Source organism: Phyllostomus hastatus, unplaced genomic scaffold (genome assembly GCF_019186645.2).
Source record: "Phyllostomus hastatus isolate PE091 unplaced genomic scaffold, TTU_PhHast_1.1 phas_scaffold_28, whole genome shotgun sequence".
NCBI lineage: Eukaryota > Metazoa > Chordata > Mammalia > Chiroptera > Phyllostomidae > Phyllostomus > Phyllostomus hastatus.
The window spans coordinates 6,997,400-7,021,880 of NW_025334022.1; the positions used below are offsets into that span (position 1 = coordinate 6,997,400).

At 35.3% G+C, this 24,481-nt stretch overlaps 1 protein-coding gene across 1 annotated transcript in view; it reads right to left on the bottom strand.

The window, feature by feature from the left end:
• Nucleotides 1-24,481, bottom strand: part of COL4A5 (collagen type IV alpha 5 chain) — a 304,752-nt gene that overhangs the window by 114,381 nt on the left and 165,890 nt on the right. Inside the window, exons 5-10 of the mRNA XM_045817489.1 lie at nucleotides 23,948-23,992; nucleotides 22,912-22,974; nucleotides 20,022-20,075; nucleotides 19,473-19,499; nucleotides 17,474-17,557; nucleotides 15,284-15,346 (exon numbers count right to left, since the gene is read on the bottom strand). Of these exons, the coding sequence (XP_045673445.1) occupies nucleotides 15,284-15,346; nucleotides 17,474-17,557; nucleotides 19,473-19,499; nucleotides 20,022-20,075; nucleotides 22,912-22,974; nucleotides 23,948-23,992 (336 nt within the window). The remainder of the gene's footprint in view (nucleotides 1-15,283; nucleotides 15,347-17,473; nucleotides 17,558-19,472; nucleotides 19,500-20,021; nucleotides 20,076-22,911; nucleotides 22,975-23,947; nucleotides 23,993-24,481) is intronic.

The window sequence follows — 24,481 nt, forward strand, 5'->3', positions numbered from 1 at the left end:
AGTCCCTAGCATCCAGGACAGCAAAGAGCACGAAGATGGTGTGTGAGTTGCACCTAAATGGTGCACCTCCAGGACAGTGCAACTGGTGGATTGAAGGCCTATGCTGGGTGCAGAAGGGCACTGGGGGCCCTGCAGCAAACTGAGGAACTGGGTTGGAGGCAGGGAAACTGTGAAGAGTGATGCTAAGGAAGGGGAAAAAGCGAAACCAATCCCCTCTCAGCCTGCTGCATCCAGGAAGGCCAACAGAACTGGCTTAGTCATTTTAAAGCCAGCAGGAAGATTTAAAAAAAAAATTCCTTCTTCCTTTCTTTCCTTCTTTCTTTTTTTTATTCCTTCTTCCTCTCTTTCTTTTTTTATTCCTTCTTCCTTCCTTCCTCTTTTAAAAAATTCCCACAAGTAAGACAATAAAACATGGAGCTGTGGAAAGACCAGAGTTGGACCCAAAGAGGGGTAATCCCAACAACTGAGACAGTGAAACAAATTTCACTTTGCTACTACATAGAACTTGCAAGTCATTGTATATTTGTATTATTATTTTTTCATTATTCTTACATATTTTCTTTTATTAGTATTTTTTAAACTTTTCTTCTTTCTGTTTAGTCTTCTATGCTTGGTTTGTTAAATTGCATTGATTGGGTGGTTTCCCTTGTCCTCTGTTTCATAGTGTATTTCTAACTTTTTGTCTTTCACTTCACTTGTGTTCCAATAGCACACTACTCTAGGTCCTGTACTTCCTATTCTTGGTATTCACATCACATAGATTCTGTCATATGATTGTTGTCTATTACCATTGTAAACAATTGCTGTTCCGCCCATTTGTAAATACTACCCAGCACCCCTCTTGAACCTTAGCCCACTTCACTGTTTCCTGAACTTTATTACTGTTGTGGTTAACTCTATTCTCTAGCACACTACACCAATTTTCTTTTTTTCTTTTAATTGTTATTCAAGTACAGTTTTTGCCTTTTCTCCCCAGCCCAGCCCACACACCCCAGCCCTCCCCACCTCCCTCTGGTTTCCACGCCCCCATTATTGTCCATGTATCCTTTACTCTCACTTTACCTCATAATCTGACACCCCAGAAGCTCACTGCTTTCTAGATCCAACTCACGATCCTTCCTCCACTAACAAAAGTCTTATCATTCTTTCAAACTTTATGAAAAGTGGCTAGTTGTGTAAAATATCAGTTAACACTATACATAGCCAAAGGATCTCCTATCTCTTCTCTATGGGTTGGTACTTTATATACCATAGGATACACTCCTGCTGTCTTAAACCATTTTTCCTTTGACCTCCAGCTGATCACAAAAAGGAGTAAGTTGGAGATGTGAACACCAGTATACCTTCTGGAAGAGGAAACCGACCAACAATTGAACCACCAACAGATAACAACAGAAGAAGGTGAAAGAGGGAGTGGAAACCACACAAACATCAATCCAGGTCATATCTGGAAATACATCTAAATAGTGGAAACACTACCAAGTGTAAACAACTGAACAAGAGCAAGAGAGAATCCTCAAAACCTTGTACACATGGAAGAACCAGCTTCAACACAACCTGCCCTCACCAGCACAACAAAATACAAGAGGTGGTGGACAGAGTGACTGTCAATTAACCAGCTGGTGGGAAGGACCCATGAAAGAAAGACTCAACAGCAATCAAAACCCAAAGACAAACACAGAGCCAACTTAAATGACAGCCCAAGACCAGTGAGCTTGGGAGATCAAGGAGACTGCACCACTGAACCTCACAGGTCTTCTACCACAGAAGTTCACGCCATAAACCCAGGCAGCCAGAACAGATCAATTTAAGAAGCAGAGGCTAACAAGAAGAGTCTCACAAACAATGGGAAGACAAAGAAACAAACCCCAAATGAAAGGAAAGGAGGAAGCCTCAGAAAGAATGCTAAATGAAATAGAGGCAATTCAACTATCAGATATAGAGTTCAAAGCAATGATTGTCAGGAAGCTCAAGGAGCTCACAATGAGCCACCAGAAACTACAGGGAAGCTACAATGAACTCACTGAAAACTATATCAGCATGAAAAAGGAAATGGGAACTATCAACAAGGGCCAAGAGGAAATGAAGAATACAATTTCTGAACTGAAGAACACAGTAGAAGAAATCAAAACCAGGCTAGATGAAGCAGAGGATTGGATGAGCAAGCTGAAGGACAAAGTAGAAAAAAAACACCCAGAAAAAGCAAGAAAAGGAAAAGAGGCTCAGAAAGAATGAAGAGGGGTTAAGAGAATGTAGGGCAACATGAAATATAATTATAACCATATAATAGGGATACCAGAAGGAGAAGAGGAAGAACAAGGGATAAAAAACCTGTTTGAAAAAGTAATGATGGAAAACTTCCTTAATTTGATGAAAGAAAAAGTCACACAAATCCAGGCATCACAGAGAGACCCAATCAGGAAGAACCCAAACAAGCCCACTTCAAGACACATCATAATTAAAATGGTAAAATTCCAACATAAAGAGAGAATCTTAAAGGCAGCAAGGGAAAAACTGGAAGCAACATACAAGGGAGCCATGATAAGACTAGCAGCTGACTTCTCAATGCAAATGCTCCAGCCAGAAGGGAACAGCAAGAAATACTCCAAGTAATGAGAACCAGAGGCCTGCAACCAAAACTAAATTATCCATCAAGGCTTTCAAAAAAAAAAAAAAAGGAAGGTGAAATAATGAGCTTCCCTGACAAAAGAAGTCTAAAAGAATATACCTCCTCTAAACCAGCTCTGCAAGAGATGCTAAAGGGACTGCTTTAACAACAGGAAGAAAAACAGTGAGAGAGAGAGGAACACAGGTACAAAAAAAATGGCAATGAATAAGTACCTATCAATAATAACCTTAAACATAAATGGATTAAATGCCACAATCAAAAGACATGGAATAGCTAAATAGATAAGAAAGCATGATGCACACACATGCTGACTACAAGAGACCCACCTGAGATCAAAAAACCTACACAGACTGAAAGTGAAGGGCTGGAAACAAAAATTCCAAGCAAATGGACAGGATAAAAATCCAGGGTAGCAATACTCATATCAGAAAAAATATGCTTCAAGAAAAGAGCCATAAAAAAATAACCAGAAGGTCACTTCATAATACTCAAGGGAAGAACCCATCAAGAAGATATAAACATTATAAATATATAAGTACCTTATACAGGAGCACCCAAATACATAAAGAAAAACTTGGAGGACTTCAACAAAGATATTGAGAGCAACAAAATTATAGTAGGGGATTTTAACAATGCACTATCAAATGGACAAATCTTCCAAACAAAATATCAACAAAGATATTGTGGCATTGAACAATGCCCTAGTTCAAATGGACTTAACTGATATATATATATAGAGAGAGAGAGAGCCTTTGACCCCTAAAAGCAAAATACACATTTTTTTTTCAAATGCACATGGAACAGTTTTAAAGATAGACCACATGATAGGACACAAAACAAGCCTCAAAAAATTCAAGAAAATTAAAATGATATCAATCATTTTCTCTAACCACAAGGGACTGAAATAGAAACCAACCTCAAAGGAAAAACCCCAAAACATGCAAACTCTTGGAGATTGAATAGCATGTTATTAAACAATAAATGGGTCAAGAATGAGATTATGGAAGAAACCCAAAAGTTTCTGGAAGCAAATGAAAATGAACTCACAACAACCCAAAACTTATGACACATCGAAGGCAGACCTAGGAGGGAAGTTCATAGCAATAGGGGCCTACATAAAAAAGACAGAAATATTTAAAATACATAACCTAACACTACATCTAGAAGAACTGGAGGAACAACAACAAAGACAGCCCAGAGCAAGTAGAAGACAGGAAATAACCAAGATCAGAGGAGAATTAAATGATATAGAGACTAAAAGCACAATTGTAAGGATTGATAAATCCATCAGCTGGTTCTTTGAAAAGATAAACAAAATTGACAAGCATTTAAGCAGGCTCAGCAGAAAAAAAGAGAGAGGACCCAAATAAACACAATTAGAAATGAAAGAGAAGAGATTACAACTGATACCACAGAAATACAGAGGATGTACAAAATCATTACAAAGAACTATATGCCAAGAAATTTGAAAACGTGAGTAAAATGGACAAATTTCTAGAAAAACATAATCTTCCAAAACTCAATGAAGAAGAAGCAGAAAGCCTAAACAGACCAACAAGACCTGATGAAATTGAGGCAATAATCAAAGAGCTCCAAACGCACAAAAGCCCTGGACCAGACAGTTTGACAGAATTCTAAAAAGCATTTAAGGAAGAGCTAACCCTTATACTTCACAGACTATTCCAAAAATTCAAGAAGATGGAGACTCCCAAACTGTTTTTATGAAGCTAGCATCATCCTAATAGCAAAAACAAGTAAAGACACAGCAAAGAAAGAAAACTTCATGCCAATATCGCTGATGAACATAGACACTAAAGTCGTCAACAAAATATTGGCAACCTGTATCCAGCAATATGTTAACAAGATTATACACCATGACCAAGTGGGATTCAGCCCAGGGATGCAAAGATGGTACAATATTTGCAAATAAATAAACATTACACATGACATAAACAAAAGCAAAGAAAAAAGCATATGGTCATATCACTAGATGTGGAAAAAGCCTTCGATAAGGTACAGCACCCATTTATGATAAAAACACTCAGCAAAGTGAGAATAGAGGGAGCATTCCTCAACATAATAAAGACCATATAGGAGAGACCTACAGCCAACATCATACTCAATGGGCAACAACTAAAAACTTTCCTACTTAGATCAGGAACAAGACAAGTTTGTCCATTTTAACCATTTCTATCCAACATAGTATTGGAAGTCTTAGCCACAGTGACCAGAAAAGAAAAATAAACAAAAGGCCTCCAAATTGGAAAAAACAAAACTTTCATTGTTTGCAGATGACATGATAGTGTACATACAAAATTCTATAGACTCCACCATAAAGCTGCTTGACCTAATAAATGAATTTGGCAAAAGAGCCAGTTACAAAGTCAATACTCAGAAATCAAAGGCATTTTTGTATACCAACAATGAAATATAAATATAATCAGGAAAAAATCCCATTTGATATAGCAACAAGAAAAATATAATACCTAGGAATAAATCTAACCAAGGAGATAAAAGACCCATACTCAGAAAACTATGCAACAGAGAAGAAAGAAATTAAGGAAGACACAAACAAATAGAAAAATATACCATGTTCATGGATCGGGAGAATTAACATCATCAAAATGTCCATACTACCCAAAGCAATTTATAGATTCAATGAAATACCTATTAAAGTACCAATGGCATATTTGACAGATACAGAACAAACACTTCAAAAATTTATTTGGAACCATAAATGACCCCAAATAGCTGCTGCAATTTTCAGAAAGAAAAGCAAAGTAGGAGGGATCACAATACCTGATACCAAACTGTATTACAAGGCCACATTAATCAAAACAGCCTGGTACTGGCATAAGAACAAACACATGGACCAATGGAAGAGAATAGAGAGCCCAGAAATACTCCCATGTCTCTATGGTCAATTAATATTTGACAAAGGGGGCAGCAGCATAAAATGGAGCAAAAATAGCCTCTTCAACAAATGGTGTTGAGAGAGCTCAACAGCTACATGCAAAAAAATGAAACTCGATCACCAACTTACACCATACACAAAAATAAATTCAAGATGGATAAAAGACTTAAATAGAAGTCATGACACCATAAAAGGCCTAGAGGTAAACATGAACAAGAAAATCTCAAACATTCCACGCAGCAACATCTTCACTGATATGTCACCTAAAGAAAGAGACATAAAAGAAAAAATAAACAAATGGGACCTCATCAAATTAACAGCTTTTGCATGGCTGAAGAAAACATCATCAAAATGAAAACAGAACTAAGTGTATGGGAAAACATATTTGCCAATGACACCTCAGACAAAAGTTTGATCTCTAAAATACATAAAGAACTCACACAACTCCACTCCAGGAAGAAACAAAACTCAATTAAAAAAAAGGGCAAAAGACTTGAACAGACACTCCTTCAAGGAGGACATACAGAGGGCCCAGAGACATATGAAAAGATGCTCAGCATAACCTGCCATCAGAGAGATGCAAATTAAAACCACAATGAGATACCACTTCACATTGGTCAGAATGGCCATCATAAACAAATCAACAAACAACAAATGTTGGAGAGAATGTGGAGAAAAGGGAACCCTAGTATACTGTTGGTGGGAATGCAGACTGGTGCACTCACTGTGGAAAACAGTATGAAATTTCCTTAGAAAACTAAAAATGGAACTGCCTTTTGACTGAGCAATTCCGCTGGTGGGATTATATACTAAGAGCAGTGAAACACCAATCCAAAAAAACCTATGCGGCCCAATGTTCACAGCAGCACAATTTACAATAGCCAAATGCTGGAAGCAACCTAAGTACCCATCAGTAAATGAGTGGATCCCAAAAGTATGGTACATTTAGAGAATGGAATACTATACAGCAGATAGGAAGAAGGAGCTCCTACCCTTTGCAACAACATGGATGGAACTGGAGAGCATTATGCTAAGTGAAATAAGCCTGGTGATGAGGGACAAATACCATGTGATCTCACCTTGAACTGAACATAATCAACAAAAGAAAAAAGCAAACAACCTATAACCAGAGACATTGAAATTAAGAACAATCTAACAAAAGCCAGATGGGAGTGGGGAGGGGACAATGGGGGAAGGGTTTTTAGGAACAAATATAAAGGACACATGGACAAAACCAAGGGGGAGGGTGAAAGCAAGGGAGAGAGGTGAGTGTGACTGGGGTTGGGGGGAGTGGTTGAGAGAAAATGCAGACAAATGTAATTGAACAATAATAAAATAATTAAAAAAAATAAAAAATATATTAGAAAAAATAAAATAAATGTCTACAGTTTTGAGGATCCAAGAGGACAGTAGTGCAGGTGGAAGGTTCATTAACCTTGTTCCAGGACCAAACTGGACCTACAGCTAAATTATAGAGAAATCATCCTCAATAACCACTGAACAGAAGTTGGAGAGAAGCCTCACAACTACAACAAGACTGGTAGGGAGTGCAGAGGCAGGAGAAGGCTGAATGGGCTCTGGCAGGTGACAGCTGAAATGCTGGAGGGATATTTAAGCAGCCAGGAGGGGCCTCCCCTTGAAAAGTGGGGGTAAACGCCAAGCTGGGCTCCCCAGTCTACAGCATCAGAACTGAGAAAAGAACCCAAATATCTGCGAGAAGCAACAAGGTTTCTGTCCATCAGGGAGAGATGGCTAGAGATGCTGAGAGCCTCTTAAAAGGCCAACACTCATAATTTCATTTGCAGCCATTTACCCTGAGCTCCAGCAGAGGGATGGCAGGGTGCACTAAAGACATGTAGTGGCTCTGGGGAGTGAACTGAAGGAACAGCTACCAAAATCCCTGTGCTGAGTTATTCCCTATACTGCAGAAGCCATCTTCCTCTGGAAGTGTCCCCCACCATGTGGCTTCAGCCTGAGGGGAAGCAACAGCTCCACCCATGAGAACCCTTCTTGCCCCACCCTGTAGAGCTTAAGCAGACTGCAGATGAGTACAGCTGGAGACACTTTCAGTGATTAAGGCTGAAAGAAATCCTGTAGGTGAAGGGGGATGGATCTATAGGAGCTTTGATACTAGCTGACTTCCCCCAGGCCCAGCCCTGGTAAAAGCTGGCTTCAGTGTGTAGCCTAATTCTTTCTATACACACTTAAGTCCCACAGAGGGAGCCACACAAACTGTAGATCATTGATAGCCCCAAACTGGTTGCCCAGAGCTAGTCACAGGCAGCATCTGACATAGGTCTGAACCAGAGTCTTTGTAGAACTATCTAATACATAGAAACAACCATAAAGAGGCAGCCAAAATGGGAAGACAAAGAAACATGCACCAAATGAAAGAACAAGAGCATTTCCCAGAATAAAAACTAAATGAAAGGGAGACAAGCAATTTATCAAATATAGAGCTTAGAGTAATGATTATAGGGATGCCCAACAGCATGGACAAAGACATAGAAACCATAAAAAAGGCCAGTCAGAAATAAAGAATGCAATATCTGATATAAATAATACAGTGGAAGGAATAAACAATAGATTAGATAAAGACGAGGATTGAACCAGCAATTTGGAAGAGAAGGAAGAAAAAAAAAACACCCAGGCAGAGCAGCAAAAGAAAAAATAAATTAAAAAGAATGAGGAGAGCTTAAGAAATCTTTAGGACAGCATGAAGTGTAATAATATCCACTCATGGGAATACCAGAAGGAGAAGAGAATAGGCAAGGGGTTGAGAACCTATTTGAAGAAATTATGACTGAAAACTTCCTTAATCTGGTGAAAGAAAAAGACACACAAGTTCAGGAAGCACAAGAAGTCCCAAACAAGATGGACCCAAAGAAGCCCACACCAGGACACATCATAATTATATTGGCAAAAGTTAAAGACAAAGAGAGAATCTTAAAAGCCATGAGAAAAAAAAAAAAAAGATTTGCTACAAGGGAGCTCCCATAATACTATCAGCTGATTTCTCAACAGAAACGTTTCACATAAGAAGGGACTGTCATGAAATATTCAAAGTGATGAAAAGGAAACATCTACAATCAAGACTACTTTACCTAATAAGGGTATCATTTAAAATTGAAGGAGAACTTAAGAGCTACCCAGACAAGAATAAAACTAAAGGAGTTTATTACCTCCAAACCAATATTACAAGAAATGTTCAAAGTCCTGCTTTAAGAAGAACAAAAAACCCAAAAGAACATAGTTAAAAGAATAAAATGGCAATAAATATACACCTATAAATAATTATTTTAAATGTAAATGGTTTGAGTGATCCAAGATCGCAGAGGAGTAAATGAAATCTGCACTAATGTCCTCCCAGGACCAATATGCACTTACAACTAAATTGTACAGAAATCATCCTGGATAACCAACTGAACATTAGCTGGAGAGAAGCCTTACAACCACAGACACTAAAAAGTTTTTGCACAGCAAAATCATCAACAAAATAAAAGACAACCCATAGAATGGGAGAATGTATTCACTGAAATATCTGAGAAGGGGTTAATATACAAAATTTATAAAGTACTTACAAAACTCAACACAAAAAAGTCCCCCCAAATTAACAAATGGACAAAGGACCTGAATAGACACTTTTCCAAAGAGGACATATAGATAGCCAATAGACATATGAAAAGATGCAATCTTTTCAACATCATGAATCATCAGAGAAATGCAAATTAAAACCACAATGAGATTATCACCTCACACCTCTCAGAATGGTTATCACAATATATCAACAAATAATAAGTGCTGGCGAGGATGTGGAGAAAGGGGAAACCCTTTGTACTGTTGGCAGGAATGCACAGTGCAGCCACTGTGGAAAGCAGTATAGAGATACCTCAAAAAATTAAAAATGGATCTTCCTTTCGACCCAGGGATCCCACTCTGGGAACATATCCGAAGGAACCCAAAATACTAATTCAAAAGAACACAAGCATCCCTATGTTCACTGCAGTGTTATTTACAATTGCCAAGATATGGAAGTAGCCTAAGTGTTCATCAATAGATGAGTGGATAAAACAACTATGGGAGATTTACACAATGGAATACTACCCTACCATAAAAAGAAGAAAATTTTATCCTTCGTGACAGTATGAATGGACATGGAGAACATTACGCTAAGTGAAATAAGCCAGTCAGAGGAGGACAAATACCATAGGATTTCACTCATATGTGGACAAACTGAACTTACAAACAAAACAGAGAAAGGCTCACAGATGGGGAACAGATGACAGCTAGTGGGTTGTGGGGTGGGGAGGATAGGGGGTAGAGGGATTGAACACTAAGGGAAAAAGGACTCATGGATATGGACAACAGTGTGGTGATTGATAGGAGGAGAGGGTATAAGAGAACTACACAGTAATGGAAAAATATAATAAAGATTATATATTTTAAAAATGTAAATATCTTAAATGCCCAACAGCATGCACAAAGACTTCAAAAGACATAGGGGAGCTAAATGGGCAAGGAAACAAGATATATATGCGCCATATACAAGAAACATAGCTGATAACAAAAGATACACACAGACTAATAATAAAGATATGAAAAAAGATATTTCATGGAAATAGAAATAAAAAAAGTTGGAATAGCAATACTTGTATCTGACAAAATAAACTTTAAAATAATGGCTATAGTATGAGAGAAATAAGGATAGCTCATAACGATAAAGGGAACAGTCCAGCAAGATGATATAATCCCAATAAACATATATGAACTCAACATAGGAGAACCTAAATATGTAAAGTATATCTTTCTTTAATTTTAAATCTTCGCCTGAAAACACGCTCACTGATTTCACAGAGAAGAGAAGGGAGGGAGAGAGAAGAGGAAGGAAACACTAATTCAAGAGGGAAACATCAACTGGCTGTCTCCTGTATGCACCCCATCTGAGGACCAAATCTGCAAACTAGGCATATATCCTGACAAGGAATCAAACTTGTGACCTAGTTTATGAGGCGATGCTCCAACCAACTGAGCCACACCAGCCTGGGCTGTAAAGCAAATCTTGATGGGGAAGGGGGGGGAGAGAGAGACAAAGAGAGAGAGAGAGAGAGAGAGACAGAGACAGAGAGAGAGAGAGACAGAGAGAGAGAGACAGAGAGAGAGAGAGAGAGGGAGAGGTTGACAGTTATACAGTCATTGTAGAGGATTTTAACACCTCACTTACATCAAGTGATAGATGTTCCAGACAGGAAATCAACAAGGAAATGGTGGCCTTAATGACACAATAGATCAGACAGATTTAATTGATACCTTTACAGCATTTCACTCCAAAGCAGCAGAATATACATTGTTTTCAATTGCACATGAAGCACTTTCCAGGACAGACTACATGCTAAACCAAAGAAACAGTCTCAATAAATTTAGGAAGACTGAAATCATATAAAGTATCTTCTTTACCATAATGGTGTGAAAGTAGAAATCAATCACTAGGAGGAAACTGAAAAACACCCAAAGACAAGGAGGCTAAATAACATATTACTAAACAATGAATTGTTTAAAAATAAGATCAAGAAAGATATGAAAGGATACTTGGAAACAAATGACAATGAGACCACAACAATGCAAAATTTATGGGACAGAGTGAAAGCAGACCTATCAGGGAAATTCATAGCATTACAAGCCTACCTCAAAAAACAAGAAAAATATCAAATAAGCAATCTAACTTTATATTTAAAACAACTTGAAAAAAGAACAATAAACAAAGCCCAAGTGAGAAGAAAGGAAATACTAAACATTGGAGAAATGTTTTTAATAAACATAAAAAATAGTGCCTAAAAAGCAAAAACTAGATAAATGAAACAAGATCTAAGTTCTTTGAATAGATGAAGAGGACTGACGAAACTTGAACTAGACTCATCAAGGAAAAAAACAGAGAGGACCCAAATAAGTAAATCAGAAATGAAAGAGGAGAAGTAACAATTGACACCAAAGAAATATGAAGGATTGCAAGAAAATGTTATGAACAACTATATGCCAACAAACTGGACCATCTGGGCATATAGGATAAATTCCTAGAACCATACAGTCTTCCAAAACTGAATCAGGAAAAACCATATATGAATAGACTAGATTACAACTAGTGAAACTGAAGTAGTAATAAAAAAATCTACACCAACAAAAGTCGTGGACAGGATGGTTTCACAGCTGAATTTTACCAAACATCCAAAGGAGAACTAACACCTATTCTTTTCAACCATTTTCAAAAAAATTCAAGAAGACAGAAGACTCCCAAGCTCATTTTAGGAGGCCAGCATTATCCTAATTCTAAAACAAGATAAAGACAATAGAAAAAATATTATAGGTCAATATCTCTGATGAACTTAGATGCTAAACAAAATCCTTAGACCCTCAACAAAATATTAGCAAATCTGATCTAGCAATAAATTAAAAATATCTCACATCGTGATCAATTAGTATTTATTCCAGGGATGCAAAATCAGTACAATACCCACAAATCAATAAACATGAGACATCACATAAATAAAAAGAAGATGGGTAAAAACCACATGATCATATCAATAGATTCAGAAAAAGTATTTGATAAAATCCAGTACTTATTTATACTAAAAAACTCTCAGAAAAGTGGGAATAGAAGAAATATTCCTCAACATAGTAAAGGCCATATATGACAAACCCACAGCCAACATCATACTCCAGGTGGTAAAAACTAAAAGGATTTCCCTTAATATTGGGAACACAACAGAGATTTCCACTTTCACTATTATTATTAAATATAGTACTGTAAGACCTACCAACATCAGTCAGACAAGAAGGGAAAATAAAAGGCATCCAAACTGAAAAGGAAGAAATACAACTATACAACTGTAATTATTTGTAGGTGACATGATATTGTATATAGAGAACTGTAAAGATTACACCAAAAAAAAAAACCCCTACTAGAACTGATTAATGAATTCAGTAAAGTATTATAGCAAGATAAAACAAATATCCAGTGATCAGTTGCATTTTTATACACGAATAAAGCACTATCAGAAAGGAAAACTAAGAAAACTGCCCCATTAACAATTGCTTCAAAAATAGTAAAATATCTAGGAATAAATTTAACCAATGAGGTAAAAGACCTGTGCCCAGAAAATTATAAGGCAATGATGAAAGAAAATGAATAATATAAAATAAGTGGAAGTAGTTCTGGCTGGTGTGGCTCAGTAGACAGTGCAGGCCTGCAAACCAAAGGGTTGTCTGTTTGATTCCCAGTCAGGGCACATGCCTGGGTTTTGGTCCCAGTCCCCAATTGGGGGCACATGGGAGGCAACCACACAATGGTGTTTCTCTCCCTCTCTTTCTCCCTCCCTGTTCCTCTCTAGAAACAAATACATAAAATCTGTAGAAAAGAAGGAAAAAAATAAGTGGAAGTACATACCTTGTTCATAGATAGGAAGAATTAACATCACACAATGTCCATACCACCCAAAGAAATCTATAGATTAAATGCAATTGCTGTCAAGATACCAATGGCATATTTCACAGAACTAGAACAAATAATCCAACAATTTATATGGAACCACCAAAGACCCTGAATAGTAACAGCAATCCTGAGAAAGAAGAACAAAGTTGGAGGAATCACGATACTCGATATTAAACTATACTATAAAGCCATGGTGATCCAACAAGCTTGGTGCTCACATGAAAAAGATCTACACATCAATGAAGTAGAATAGAATGCTCAGAAACAAACCCAGGCTTTTATACTAAATATTTGACTAAGGAGGCAAAAACATATAATTGGGTAAAAGTAGTCAATTCAAGAAATGGTGCTGAGAATATTGGAGAGGTACTTTCAAAAAATAAAACTAGAACACCTTCTTACACCATACACAAGAATAAATGCAAAATTGATTAAAGGCTTAAATGTTAGACTCAAGACCATAAAAATCCTAGATGAAAACACAGGCAGCAAAATCTCAGGCATTTCTCATGAAAATGTTTTTTCTGATATATCTCCTTGGGCAAGGGAAGCAAAAGAAAAAAATAAACAAATGGTACTACATCAAACTAAAATGTTTTAGCACAGCAAAGGAAATCATTAACAAAATAAAAAGAACCCATTGAATAGGAGAACATATTCAGCAATGATACATTTGATAAAGGGTTAATATTCAAAATTTATTAAAAAACTTAAAAAAATCAATACCCAAAAAACAAACATTCTAATTAAAAATTGGCAAACAACCTAAATAGACACTTCTCCAAAGAGGACATACAGATGACTGATAGTCATATGAAAAGATGCTCAACACCACTACTTATCAGACAAATGCAAATTACAACCACAATTAGATATCACCTCACAAGTGTCAGAATGGCTATCATCAATAAATCAACAAACAACCAGTGTTGGTGAGAATGTGGAGGAAAGGGAACCCCAGTACACTATTGGTCGGAATGCAGACTGGTGCAGCCTCTGTGGAAAACAGTATAGAGTTACCTCAAAAATTAAAAATGGAAATGCCTTATTACCTATCAAATCTACTTCTGAGAATTTATCCAGGGAAACCCAAAACACTATTTTGAAAGACTATATATACCCCTATGTTCATTGCAGTGTTATTTACAATAACAAATATTTGGAGACAGCCCAAGTGTCACCAGATGAGTGGATAAAAAACTGCTACATTTACACAATGGAATCTACTACTCAACCTTACTCTTTGTGACAGGATGAAACAACCTGGAGAGCATTACATTATGTTAAGTGAAATAGGCCAGCCAGACAAAGACAAGTATCACATGATTTTACTCATATGTGGAATCTAGTGAACAAAATGAATTAACATGCAAAATAGTGACAGGCTCATAGACAGAAAACAGGCTGACAGCTATCATGGAGTGGGTCTGGTTGAGAAAGGTGCAGGGATGGAGAAAAAAAGGAGAAAACCCATGGGAAATGACAACAGTGTGTTGCTTTCCTTGGGGTAAGAGGGATAAATAGTGATGGACGAAGACTTGACAGGAGCAGTGAATACAAAATACAGTGAATATAGTGTATAGATTATGTGCTGTAGAATTATGTGCCTGAAACATGTATAATTTTGTTAACCAGTGTCACCTACAATAAATTCAATAAAAACTAAATAAAATAAAATAGAATGTTAACAGTATTGTTAAACCTAAACCCATGAAATTATTACTTCCAAGAGATTCTGTATCTTGTAACTTGGGGAAATGACAATACATTAAATTAAAATTGAGCATGCATGAGTTAAGAATAACCTATTTGTTTTTTAATAATAATAAGTAAAAAGAGAAAAAATTAAATCAATAAATAGTATGTGTTGAATTTTTTAGTCCAGTTTTATTTTTGTTATCTGACTTTAAATTTTTGAGAATATTTCAAGGTTTTAAAAGTTAAATAGGCATTTATCTGCCAAAATGTATCGCTTCTTGATATCAAGGGACCAATTTATTTACATATTGTACCTTGGTGTCATATCTAAGTCTTGGCTTCACCTGTTGAATCAGAATTAATTTAAAGGAGCAATTACTTAGCATGTATCATTCATGATTACATTGTAAAATCTCTTGTAAATAAGAATATTCTATATTGTGAACATTAAAAACACATTACAATCAAGTATATTTATATTATAACATATATAATATGAATATTTGTGAAGGAAATCAAAATAAAAGAGGGAGAAACTAAATTATACAAGTAAGCTTACCATCAAGCCTGGTGGTCCTGGAGGACCAATTGGCCCTGGTATACCAACAGGACCAGCTGAGCCCTGTTATAAATGAAGAAAAGAAAACAGAACAAAACAAAACCTTCACTGTGTTGTACAAAGAACTAAGTAGATGAAATTTAAACTTAAGTAGTTGCCAGAATTCTGTTCTACAGTTCTATAGCTCTGAAATATCATAACCATTGAAATATGTAAGAATAAATGGACTGAATAACTATAAAAAATTCAACTAGGCAGAAAGCAGCTTTTAGAATACTTGTTTTACAGTGGTAGATAACAAATGTGGGGCAAACATATCATAAGGAATTTTAGAAAATAAAGTGATAAAGATGGGCCTTGAGTGGGGCTTTTATGCTAGAAATGGAAAGAGAAAGACTATTAGTTTCAAGATGGTTTTTATAATTTTAAAATTAAAAAAATAAGATTAAAGATGATAAGGGAAGTAAGAATAACTGGAAAAAAATAAGAAAATGACAACTGTTGTGGAACACAATTTTGCATCTTAAAATCTTGAAAATTGGACTGTTTTGAAATCTAGTAATTCTATATCTACATATAAATCCTGGATTGTTTTTTAATTTAAAAAAATCCCAAAGCAACACAAATATTAAACAACAGGAGACTGGAGAAACAAATTGTAATATGTTTACACAATGAAATGTTTTGTGGAAGTGAAACTTAATAAACTAGAGCCACATACAATCCTTGGATGCACCTTAACATATAAAGAGAAAAATCTGCAGAAAACCACATAAATATTTTATTATTTTAAAAGGAACTGGAAAGCATTATGCTAAGTGAAATAAGTCAGGTGGCGAAAGACAAATACCATATGATCTCACCTTTAACAGGAATCTAATCAACAAAACAAAGAAAGAAGCAAAATATAACCAAAGATACTGAAATAGAGAATAGGCTGACAGTTACCACAGGGGAGGGAATTTCAGGGGAAAGGGGGAAGAGTTTGCAGGAATAAGTATAAAGGACACATGTATAATAACAAAGGGAGGTAGAAATGAGAGGGAGGTTTTCTGCAGATTTTTCTCTTTATATGTTAAGGTGCATCCCAACATGTTACCTAGAGGGCTGGGGGGGTGGGCTGGGATGGGGGTAAAGACAGAAAACTGTACTTGAACAGCAATTAAAACAAACAAACAAACAAACTGGGGGAAAAAAGCAAAGCCAGATATTTTATGGTTTAGAGATATACGCATATGTAGTAAGACTATTTTTAAGAACCAATGGAAAACACAGGATGATAGTTATGTCTTCAGAGAAAGCAGAAACCACAGGTTGATTAAAAGTCATTTTTAATATTCTATTTCTTACATGCTGTGCTGGGTTCACAGGTGTTCATTTGGTTGTTATGCTTCTCAACATATATATCTATATATATGGATATATATTGCATGCATTCTTCTGTAGTTTCAAATATTACATAATAAAATTTATAAAAGGTAAAGGGTAAGATTGAGAGTACGTAATAGCATATGGATGGGTGATAAGTATATGAGAAGGTAGTTTTAAAAAAAGTCCCCAACATGTTATCTTAGTGATCAAATATTAGAAAGTACTGATTATTACTTTTGAGATCAATCCTCATGAAATATAAACCTCAAGAAACTGACTTCTTAATCTATAAATATTCTAAATTTATTGCTGTTTTTATGCATACGTTATCTGTAGGCTAACATAATGTTTTTCTTAGGATCATAATTGATGCATACATTGTACTCCTTCAGCCTGAAATATGTTCATATATTATGCATAACTATAGTGTTATAAATGATGTCTTCTAATATCTTAAATGGGACAAAAAATAAAATCTGATTTTATTTTTAATCAGATCATTTACAATCATCAGGACTATTCCTGCTACTCTACTGATCCCCACAGTACAAGAATAAAAATATAGAAGCCTATTTCTACTGCCAAACACCAAAACAAGTATTTCTGTGGAAATTGGATAGAAAAGTAAGAGAACAAGGCAGTACTTCTTAAAATTCTCCATGGTCCAGATTGCTTTTATCTTCAAGTAGAAGGTACATGTAATGTCTATCAAACTTTAGATGATAATTTTTATAATTAAAGGCTGAAAAGGAGAAAAAAATGTGATGCTGTGATGTGATTAAATCAGTATTGCAGAGAAGAAAATTACTAGATGCTTACTTGTACTCCAGGAGGACCTGGATATCCTGGATTACCCTTTGGTCCTGGCAGTGATGATGATATAATTATACTACCTGGTTCTCCCTGAAAAAAACCATCAATGAAAGTTATAAATCACAGTTATGCTACATAAAAACTACCAAGAGCATGAAAAATGATCTGAGACTTCAATTTGTCACATAAATATCATGGAAGATTAGGCAAACACAGTAATTAACATGAATAAATTTACCTTTTAAAGGGAAGTGAGGAAGTGGACAGAGAACACTCAAGTACACTCAATTTAGTAAGAGACTGTGGTACTTTCAGTTACTCATTCATGAAAAAAAAACATTTATTAAATATTAATATTTGCCCAAAACTGTTAGGCCCTGAGTACTCAGAAGTAAAAAACAAACAAGACCTCTGTTCTTGTGGTGCTAACAATATACTGGTGAAATGGAGACCATAATATGAAAACAAATAAGATGACCAAATGTTCCATTAAGGGCAGTAAAGAAAAACATCATGGTACATAAAAAAAAATAGTGGAGGATTAGAAAGAAATGATAATCGTGTGACATGGCAGAGGTGCTAATTATTGTTATAATGACAATTATATATAAGTATATCAAATTAACATGTTGTATACCTTAAATTTATACAATGTTATATGTGAAATATATTTCAATTAAAAATAAATAGAAAAGGAAATTAATTTAGTGTGGGTACTCACAAAAGGGCAATTTGGGAAAGTAACATTCAGGCTTAGGACTAAAGAATAATGAGTCAGCCAGGTGAAGTTGGAGAAAGAGTATTGGGTAGTGGAAATAACATGTACAAAGGACCCTCAAAGGGAAGAGTTTGGAACATTCAAATAATGTAATGAAGAGTGGGGTGACTGGTGAGCCAAGGGAAAAGTGGTTTAAAGATACACCTGAAAATGTAAGCAGGGCCCAGAGCATGCAGGTTGTATAGGCCATGGAAAAGAATGGTAGATAGACTGTGTTAAATGCAATGGGAAACTCTTGAAAGTTATAAGCAGGGAGATTAAATTATTTATTTACATTTTTAAAAGATCATTCTTGGCTGTTTTGTAGAGATTAAATCTGTTTCATAGGTCAGGGGTACTACACAAAAAGAAGAGACAGAGACAGAGACAGACAGACAGACAGACAGACAATTTACGGGGTTATTACAATAGTCCAGATGAGATGTTGTGGTTAGTGTGGTGACAGTGGAGATGGGCGAATTTAAGATATATTTTATAGGAAAAATTCACAGTATTTAGTGAAATAATGGAATGAAGAGGTAGAGGCATGTGAAGGAGTAAAAAAAATGAAACACTCTCAGATTTGGTGCTCATGTGATAGTATATATAATATATAGTGATGCAAATTTTACAGATGGAGAAGCCAGAGGGAAGAACAGTTTTATTTGGGGTTCTGGGTTAACTTTGAACACACTAATTTGAATATCTGGGAAATATCTGAATCAAGATATCAGGGAGGCATCTAGGTTAAAAGAAAAGTTTGTTTTAGAGATAAAAATGTTGCTATTCAGTAATTAAATGATAATCAATATTGTGAGCATTAATAATATTCCTAGGCATAGAAGAGAAGACTCAAACTGTGCCCTAATGCTTGCTGGATAGAATAGTGTCAGCTTGCATACAAGACTGCAGAATGACCAGAGATGCAAGAGAAGAATCAGGGAAGTGTAGTGTCACAGAATACACGGGAAAAGTGTTTCTACAGAGAGCCGGTGTTAAACTGTATCAAAATGCAATGAGGACAGAAGGTTTCAGAAAAGATATTTGCATATGATATACGTATTTGCAAGTGTCTGAGCACACAGCAGGTACTAAAAGCCATAGGAACAAACGAGATGACTTAAAGAGATCTTATAAGTGAACAACTGCACCCATTTTAAGACAAGTCAGAGACATTATCCGATTCAAGTTGCAGGCTTTCCAAACATTTTATTAAAAATGTTTACCTTGCCAGCATGAGATGCTTACCTTTATACCTGGAATCCCAGGAGGTCCCTATTATTAAGAAAAGATTTTCTTTTATATATGAACATATATAATACATACAAACATACATACATACATATAAATATGAGAACAGAGCAAGCAAAAGGATACAACGCTTTCCAAATAAAGTTAAAATTGAATAGATTTCTGTAGGGTCACTCTGAGTACAATGTATGTTAGGATACTTAAAGATGACATTTATTGAGGGTGGGGCAAAATGAGGTTTACAACTGTTTATATGAAAAATAATACAATAATAAATAATAATAACAGAATAAACTCTGTGTTGAACATACTCACTACTGTAAATCTACTTTTGCACTTCTCTGTATTAAACAACATAGAATCCTTGCTTTTACCCAGCACAGAACTATACTACAAACTTCTTTTTCAAAAAAAAAATCATTTTCTACTTTACTGCTTTAAAATTTACTACTTTGTTCTACATGAATGCATTGAGCTCACTTTTTTACAATTCTGCTTCTTCTGTCAATTCCTATGTTCATTATAATCCCAAATTTTATAACTTACTGGAGGACCCTGTAAACCAGGAAAACCGGGACTGCCTGGAAATCCACATTCTCCCTAGAAAGAGTTAAAAAGAAAGAGCATGGAAGAACAAGAAACAAAGCATAATTATACCAACAAACAATGATTTATTGAAAACATTTATGTAAATGCCATTCTGAAACCTGACAGATTGCTAAAAATTCATTAGTCTTCACTTTCCAATTACTTCATTAACTATCCATATCATGTCAAACTTCTAAGATACTTTTATCTCTACTCATCAATCAAATCATAAATTTTAAAAAAAGGCCTGGCTGCTGTGGCTCAGTGGCTTGAGTGCTGTCCTGCAAACCAAAAGGTCACCGGTTCAGGTCATCAGTCAGGACACATGCCTGGGTTGTGGGCCAGGTCCCGAGTTGCGGGCGTGTGAGAGGCAACCAATTGATGTTTCTCTCACACATGGATGTTTCTCTTTCTCTAAAAGCACATAAAATCTTTAAAAAACACATTAAAAATAAAATATAGTAAAAGAAATAGAAACAAAACAACCTTCTATCTCAGTCATTTACTTCTGACAAATTCATTCTGATACAATCACAACACAGATTACTGGCCATAATCACATTTAACAGTTAATAATTTGTCCCAATTTCCTGCCAATGTATTATGTAGATTCTTATTTTAACTGCCTTACTGATTTTTTATTTTATTGTAAACTAATTTATTTTTTGCTAGGAGGAAAAGATAGTATGAAAGAATGCCATTAATGTTGCCAAGAAGACAATAATAGCAATAGTTCTAACAATTGCAGGTCATTAGGTTTCCTAAGCACCCATTTGTTCCCACTCACTATTGTAAGGTATATGGACATTTGGTTTATAAAACAAAAGCCAAAATTGCTGTAGAAAAACCCTAATTCAACCTCCTCTCAAATATCTATATGCCATAGTAATCCTAGAAATATCCTTATCAGAGGTTTAAAAGAGTAAAATTATTACATCTGAGTGACTTTAGTTATTGTCCAATACCCCTCCACCATTTTGTACACATGGAAAAGGTAGGTCCAGAGAGAAAGGAAGAGGTCTTGACATCAAGTTAGAAGACAGAAAACAAAACAACTCATATATTCTGGTTCCACATATGGGGTTTACTCTATTAGTTACACAGTAAGAAACATTAAAAAAAAACCTTTTTCTCTAAAGGTACACATAGGAGCCCTGGCTAGTGTAGCTCAGTGAATTGAGCCCAGGCCTGTGAACCAAAGGGTCACCAGCTCAATTCCTAGTTAGGGCACATGTCTGAGTTGTGGGCCAGGTCCCTAGATAGGGGTACATGAGAGGCAAACACACAGATGTTTCTCTCCCTCTCTTTTTCCTTCCCTTACCCTCTCTCTAAAAATAAATAAATAAAATCTTTAAAAATAAAGGTATACATAATAAATCAATTTTTTAAAAAATCTATTGCTCATATAATTGGAGGCCTCAGACACAAACTTATTATGCATTCTGCTAAGGTGCTGTTTTATAAAAAGAAAACTGTCCTTTTAATCATATAGCATACTATGCTCATTATAGATGATGATGAGTCTTCAAAATTAAGACTTTGGCCAGTGGTCTGTTTGCTGCTCAAGACAAGAAAAGTGGGTCAGGAAAAAATGTTTCTCATATGTAATATTTTCTTTTTCCTTTTAAATTGCTAAATAACTAGAATAGGCACAAGAATGTATTGTAGCCCACTTTTAACATGATATTTGTCATGTTAGCTCCACATTGGTCCTCTCCCTGTAAGGTTGCCCTAGCTGAAACAAAGATCATAAGTAAGTTTCACAAATCTAATAGTTTCTTACTATTGTTAGTATCATCATCATATTGGCAAGGGTCATACTGACCTGGAGAAATACTGGGTGTAAGAATATTTTATTGCTTTCAAGTATATGCTACAATAAATATCACAAAATATAGTTTTTATAATGTAACATATTTTATTCAAGTTTTTCAAAATACATGTCCTAATATAAAATCTGACACATGCCATTAGTTAGAAAAACCCAGGGTATTTCATGAATAATTTCACAGAACATTAAGTGCAAAATCGAAAATACTAAAAGAATATACAAAAATAATAACATTGTTGCATTAACATATAGGAAAAGGAGAAAACTGAAGGAATAAAATATGTAAGGTTGTAATATGTAATCTTTTAAAAAGAGCAAATTTTCCTCATTTTTGTCTTACTATCACTTTATATTAAATGTAGTTATAACTCAGAACAAGAACAGTGGGTCAGGAAAAGATGTTTGTCACATGTAATGTTTTCTGTTTCTTTTTATTGTTATTCAAGTACAGTTGTCTCCATTCTTTTTCTTTTTAAATGGTTAAATTATTTTCACTGATGGAGCAAAGTTTCATGTTTCATACTAATAGTTTATAGTTAAAAATAGATGTGTTGTATTATATATAGATTTTTAGGATATTTTCCTTAAAGATGTCATTAAGCAAGGGAAAAAAAATTAAAATGTGAAATATTTGAAAACTTAAATTGTACCTAGTTTTTAAAGAAGTAAAGCTAATAAATGACATTCATAAGTATTACTTTTAACAACTGATATAATATTTAAAACATACATATCCTAATTCCTTTTTAACTCTCATCCTACTTTACACTAAAGTAAGAAAAGGATTTGGTAAATAATCTTCAACCCAATGCAATATCCCAGCTTCTTAAACATACTTAAAGCATTATTCATGTTTTAGTATATTAAAAATGTTATCATGAGTTAACATTTAACATTTTCATGTCCTAGACATGAAGCTATTTGCTTCAGTCTCTTCTGCAACATTGCTCATATTGATTTAGTTTTTAAAATCTATTATTATCAAGCATATTGCATAAACTTAAGTTGAGATCTCACCTTGGTTCCATTGCATCCAGGGATACCTTGAGGTCCTGGTGCCCCATCATGGCCTGGCATTCCCTTTGAAAAGAGATATAAGCATATATAAAAGTTCTTAGATTACTTTTTAAAAAAAATTCATAAAATTTGTTGGGGTTACAGTGGTTAATAAAAATTATATAGGTTTCAAGTATACAATTCTATAATACATCATTTGTATACTGTATTGTGTTCACCACTCCAAATCTAGTCTCCTTCCAACACCATTTCTCTTTTTTTACCCTCTTCTATTTTACCCAGCCCCTCAAGCCCCTCCCCTCTGATAGCTGTCAGTCTGTTCTCTGTATCTTCAGTCTATTTCTATTTCATTTGTTTGTTTATTTTGTACATTCAACTCCTCATATAAGTAAAATCATATGGTATTTGTCTTTCTCTGACTGGCTTAATTGGCCATGATGTAGAGAATAGGGATCTCTCATGCAATATTTGTTGGAATGCAGATTAGTGCAGCCACTGTGGAAAACACTACAAAATTTACTCAGATAATTAAAAATGGAACTTCCTTATGACCCAGGGAATTCACTTCTGGGAAAATATACAAAGAAACCTAAAACACTGATCCAAAAGAACTTAGGCACCCCTATGTTCATTGTAGTGTTATTAATAGGCAAAATTTGGAAGCAGCCCAAGTGTCCATCAATGAATGAAGGGATAAAAAAGCTGTGGTACATTTACACAATGCAATACTACTCAGCCATAAAAAAAGGAAATCTTAGATTACTTTTTAAGGGACTTAAAAATAAGGAGCCATTGCCCTGGCTGGTGTGGCTCAGTGGACTGAGTGCTGGCCTGCGAACCAAAGGGTCACCAGTTGAATCCCCAGTCGAATCCCCAGTCAGGGCACATGCCTAGGTTGTGGGCCAGGTCCCTGGTGGGGAGTGTGCAAGAGACAACCATACACTAATGTTTCTCTCCCTCTTTCTCCCTCCCTTCCCCTCTGTCTAAAAATAAATAAATAAAATCTTAAAAAAATAAGAAGCCAAATCCTACTTACTGGAAGACCTGGTGTCCCTGGAAATCCAGGAAGCCCAGGAGGACCCTATGAGAAGAAATAAATTAATTGAACCAAATAAGAATTAGTAACAATAAAATAATATCCTACTTAAGGAAATTATAAAAACTGCATTTTGAAATGCAATGGACAAAATGTGTCTCATTGATTACTAATCACTATTCTTTCAAAAATCATAGAAAAAAATCTCTATACATGTTATAAGTCTCTATAAAAAAGTATAAAAGAAACTACTATTTGAGGGAGCATTGTCTTCATTGTACTTACTAAGAGCAGGCAAATTAGTAGATGAAATGTCTTTTCTAAAAGATAAAGTGGCTCTCCCAGGTTTGTTATAAATATTGATCTTAGCAGGGGAGGATAAGGGGAAAATATATCTGCCTCAGAGAATATCAATGTGATCACCCAAAATTCCTTCAATGAATTTCCCTGTCAAAATTAGCTAAAATACAAATTTTACAATATTCTTTGTAGGTAAGGGTACAAGAAAATAGTACTCTAATATACTGCTAATGG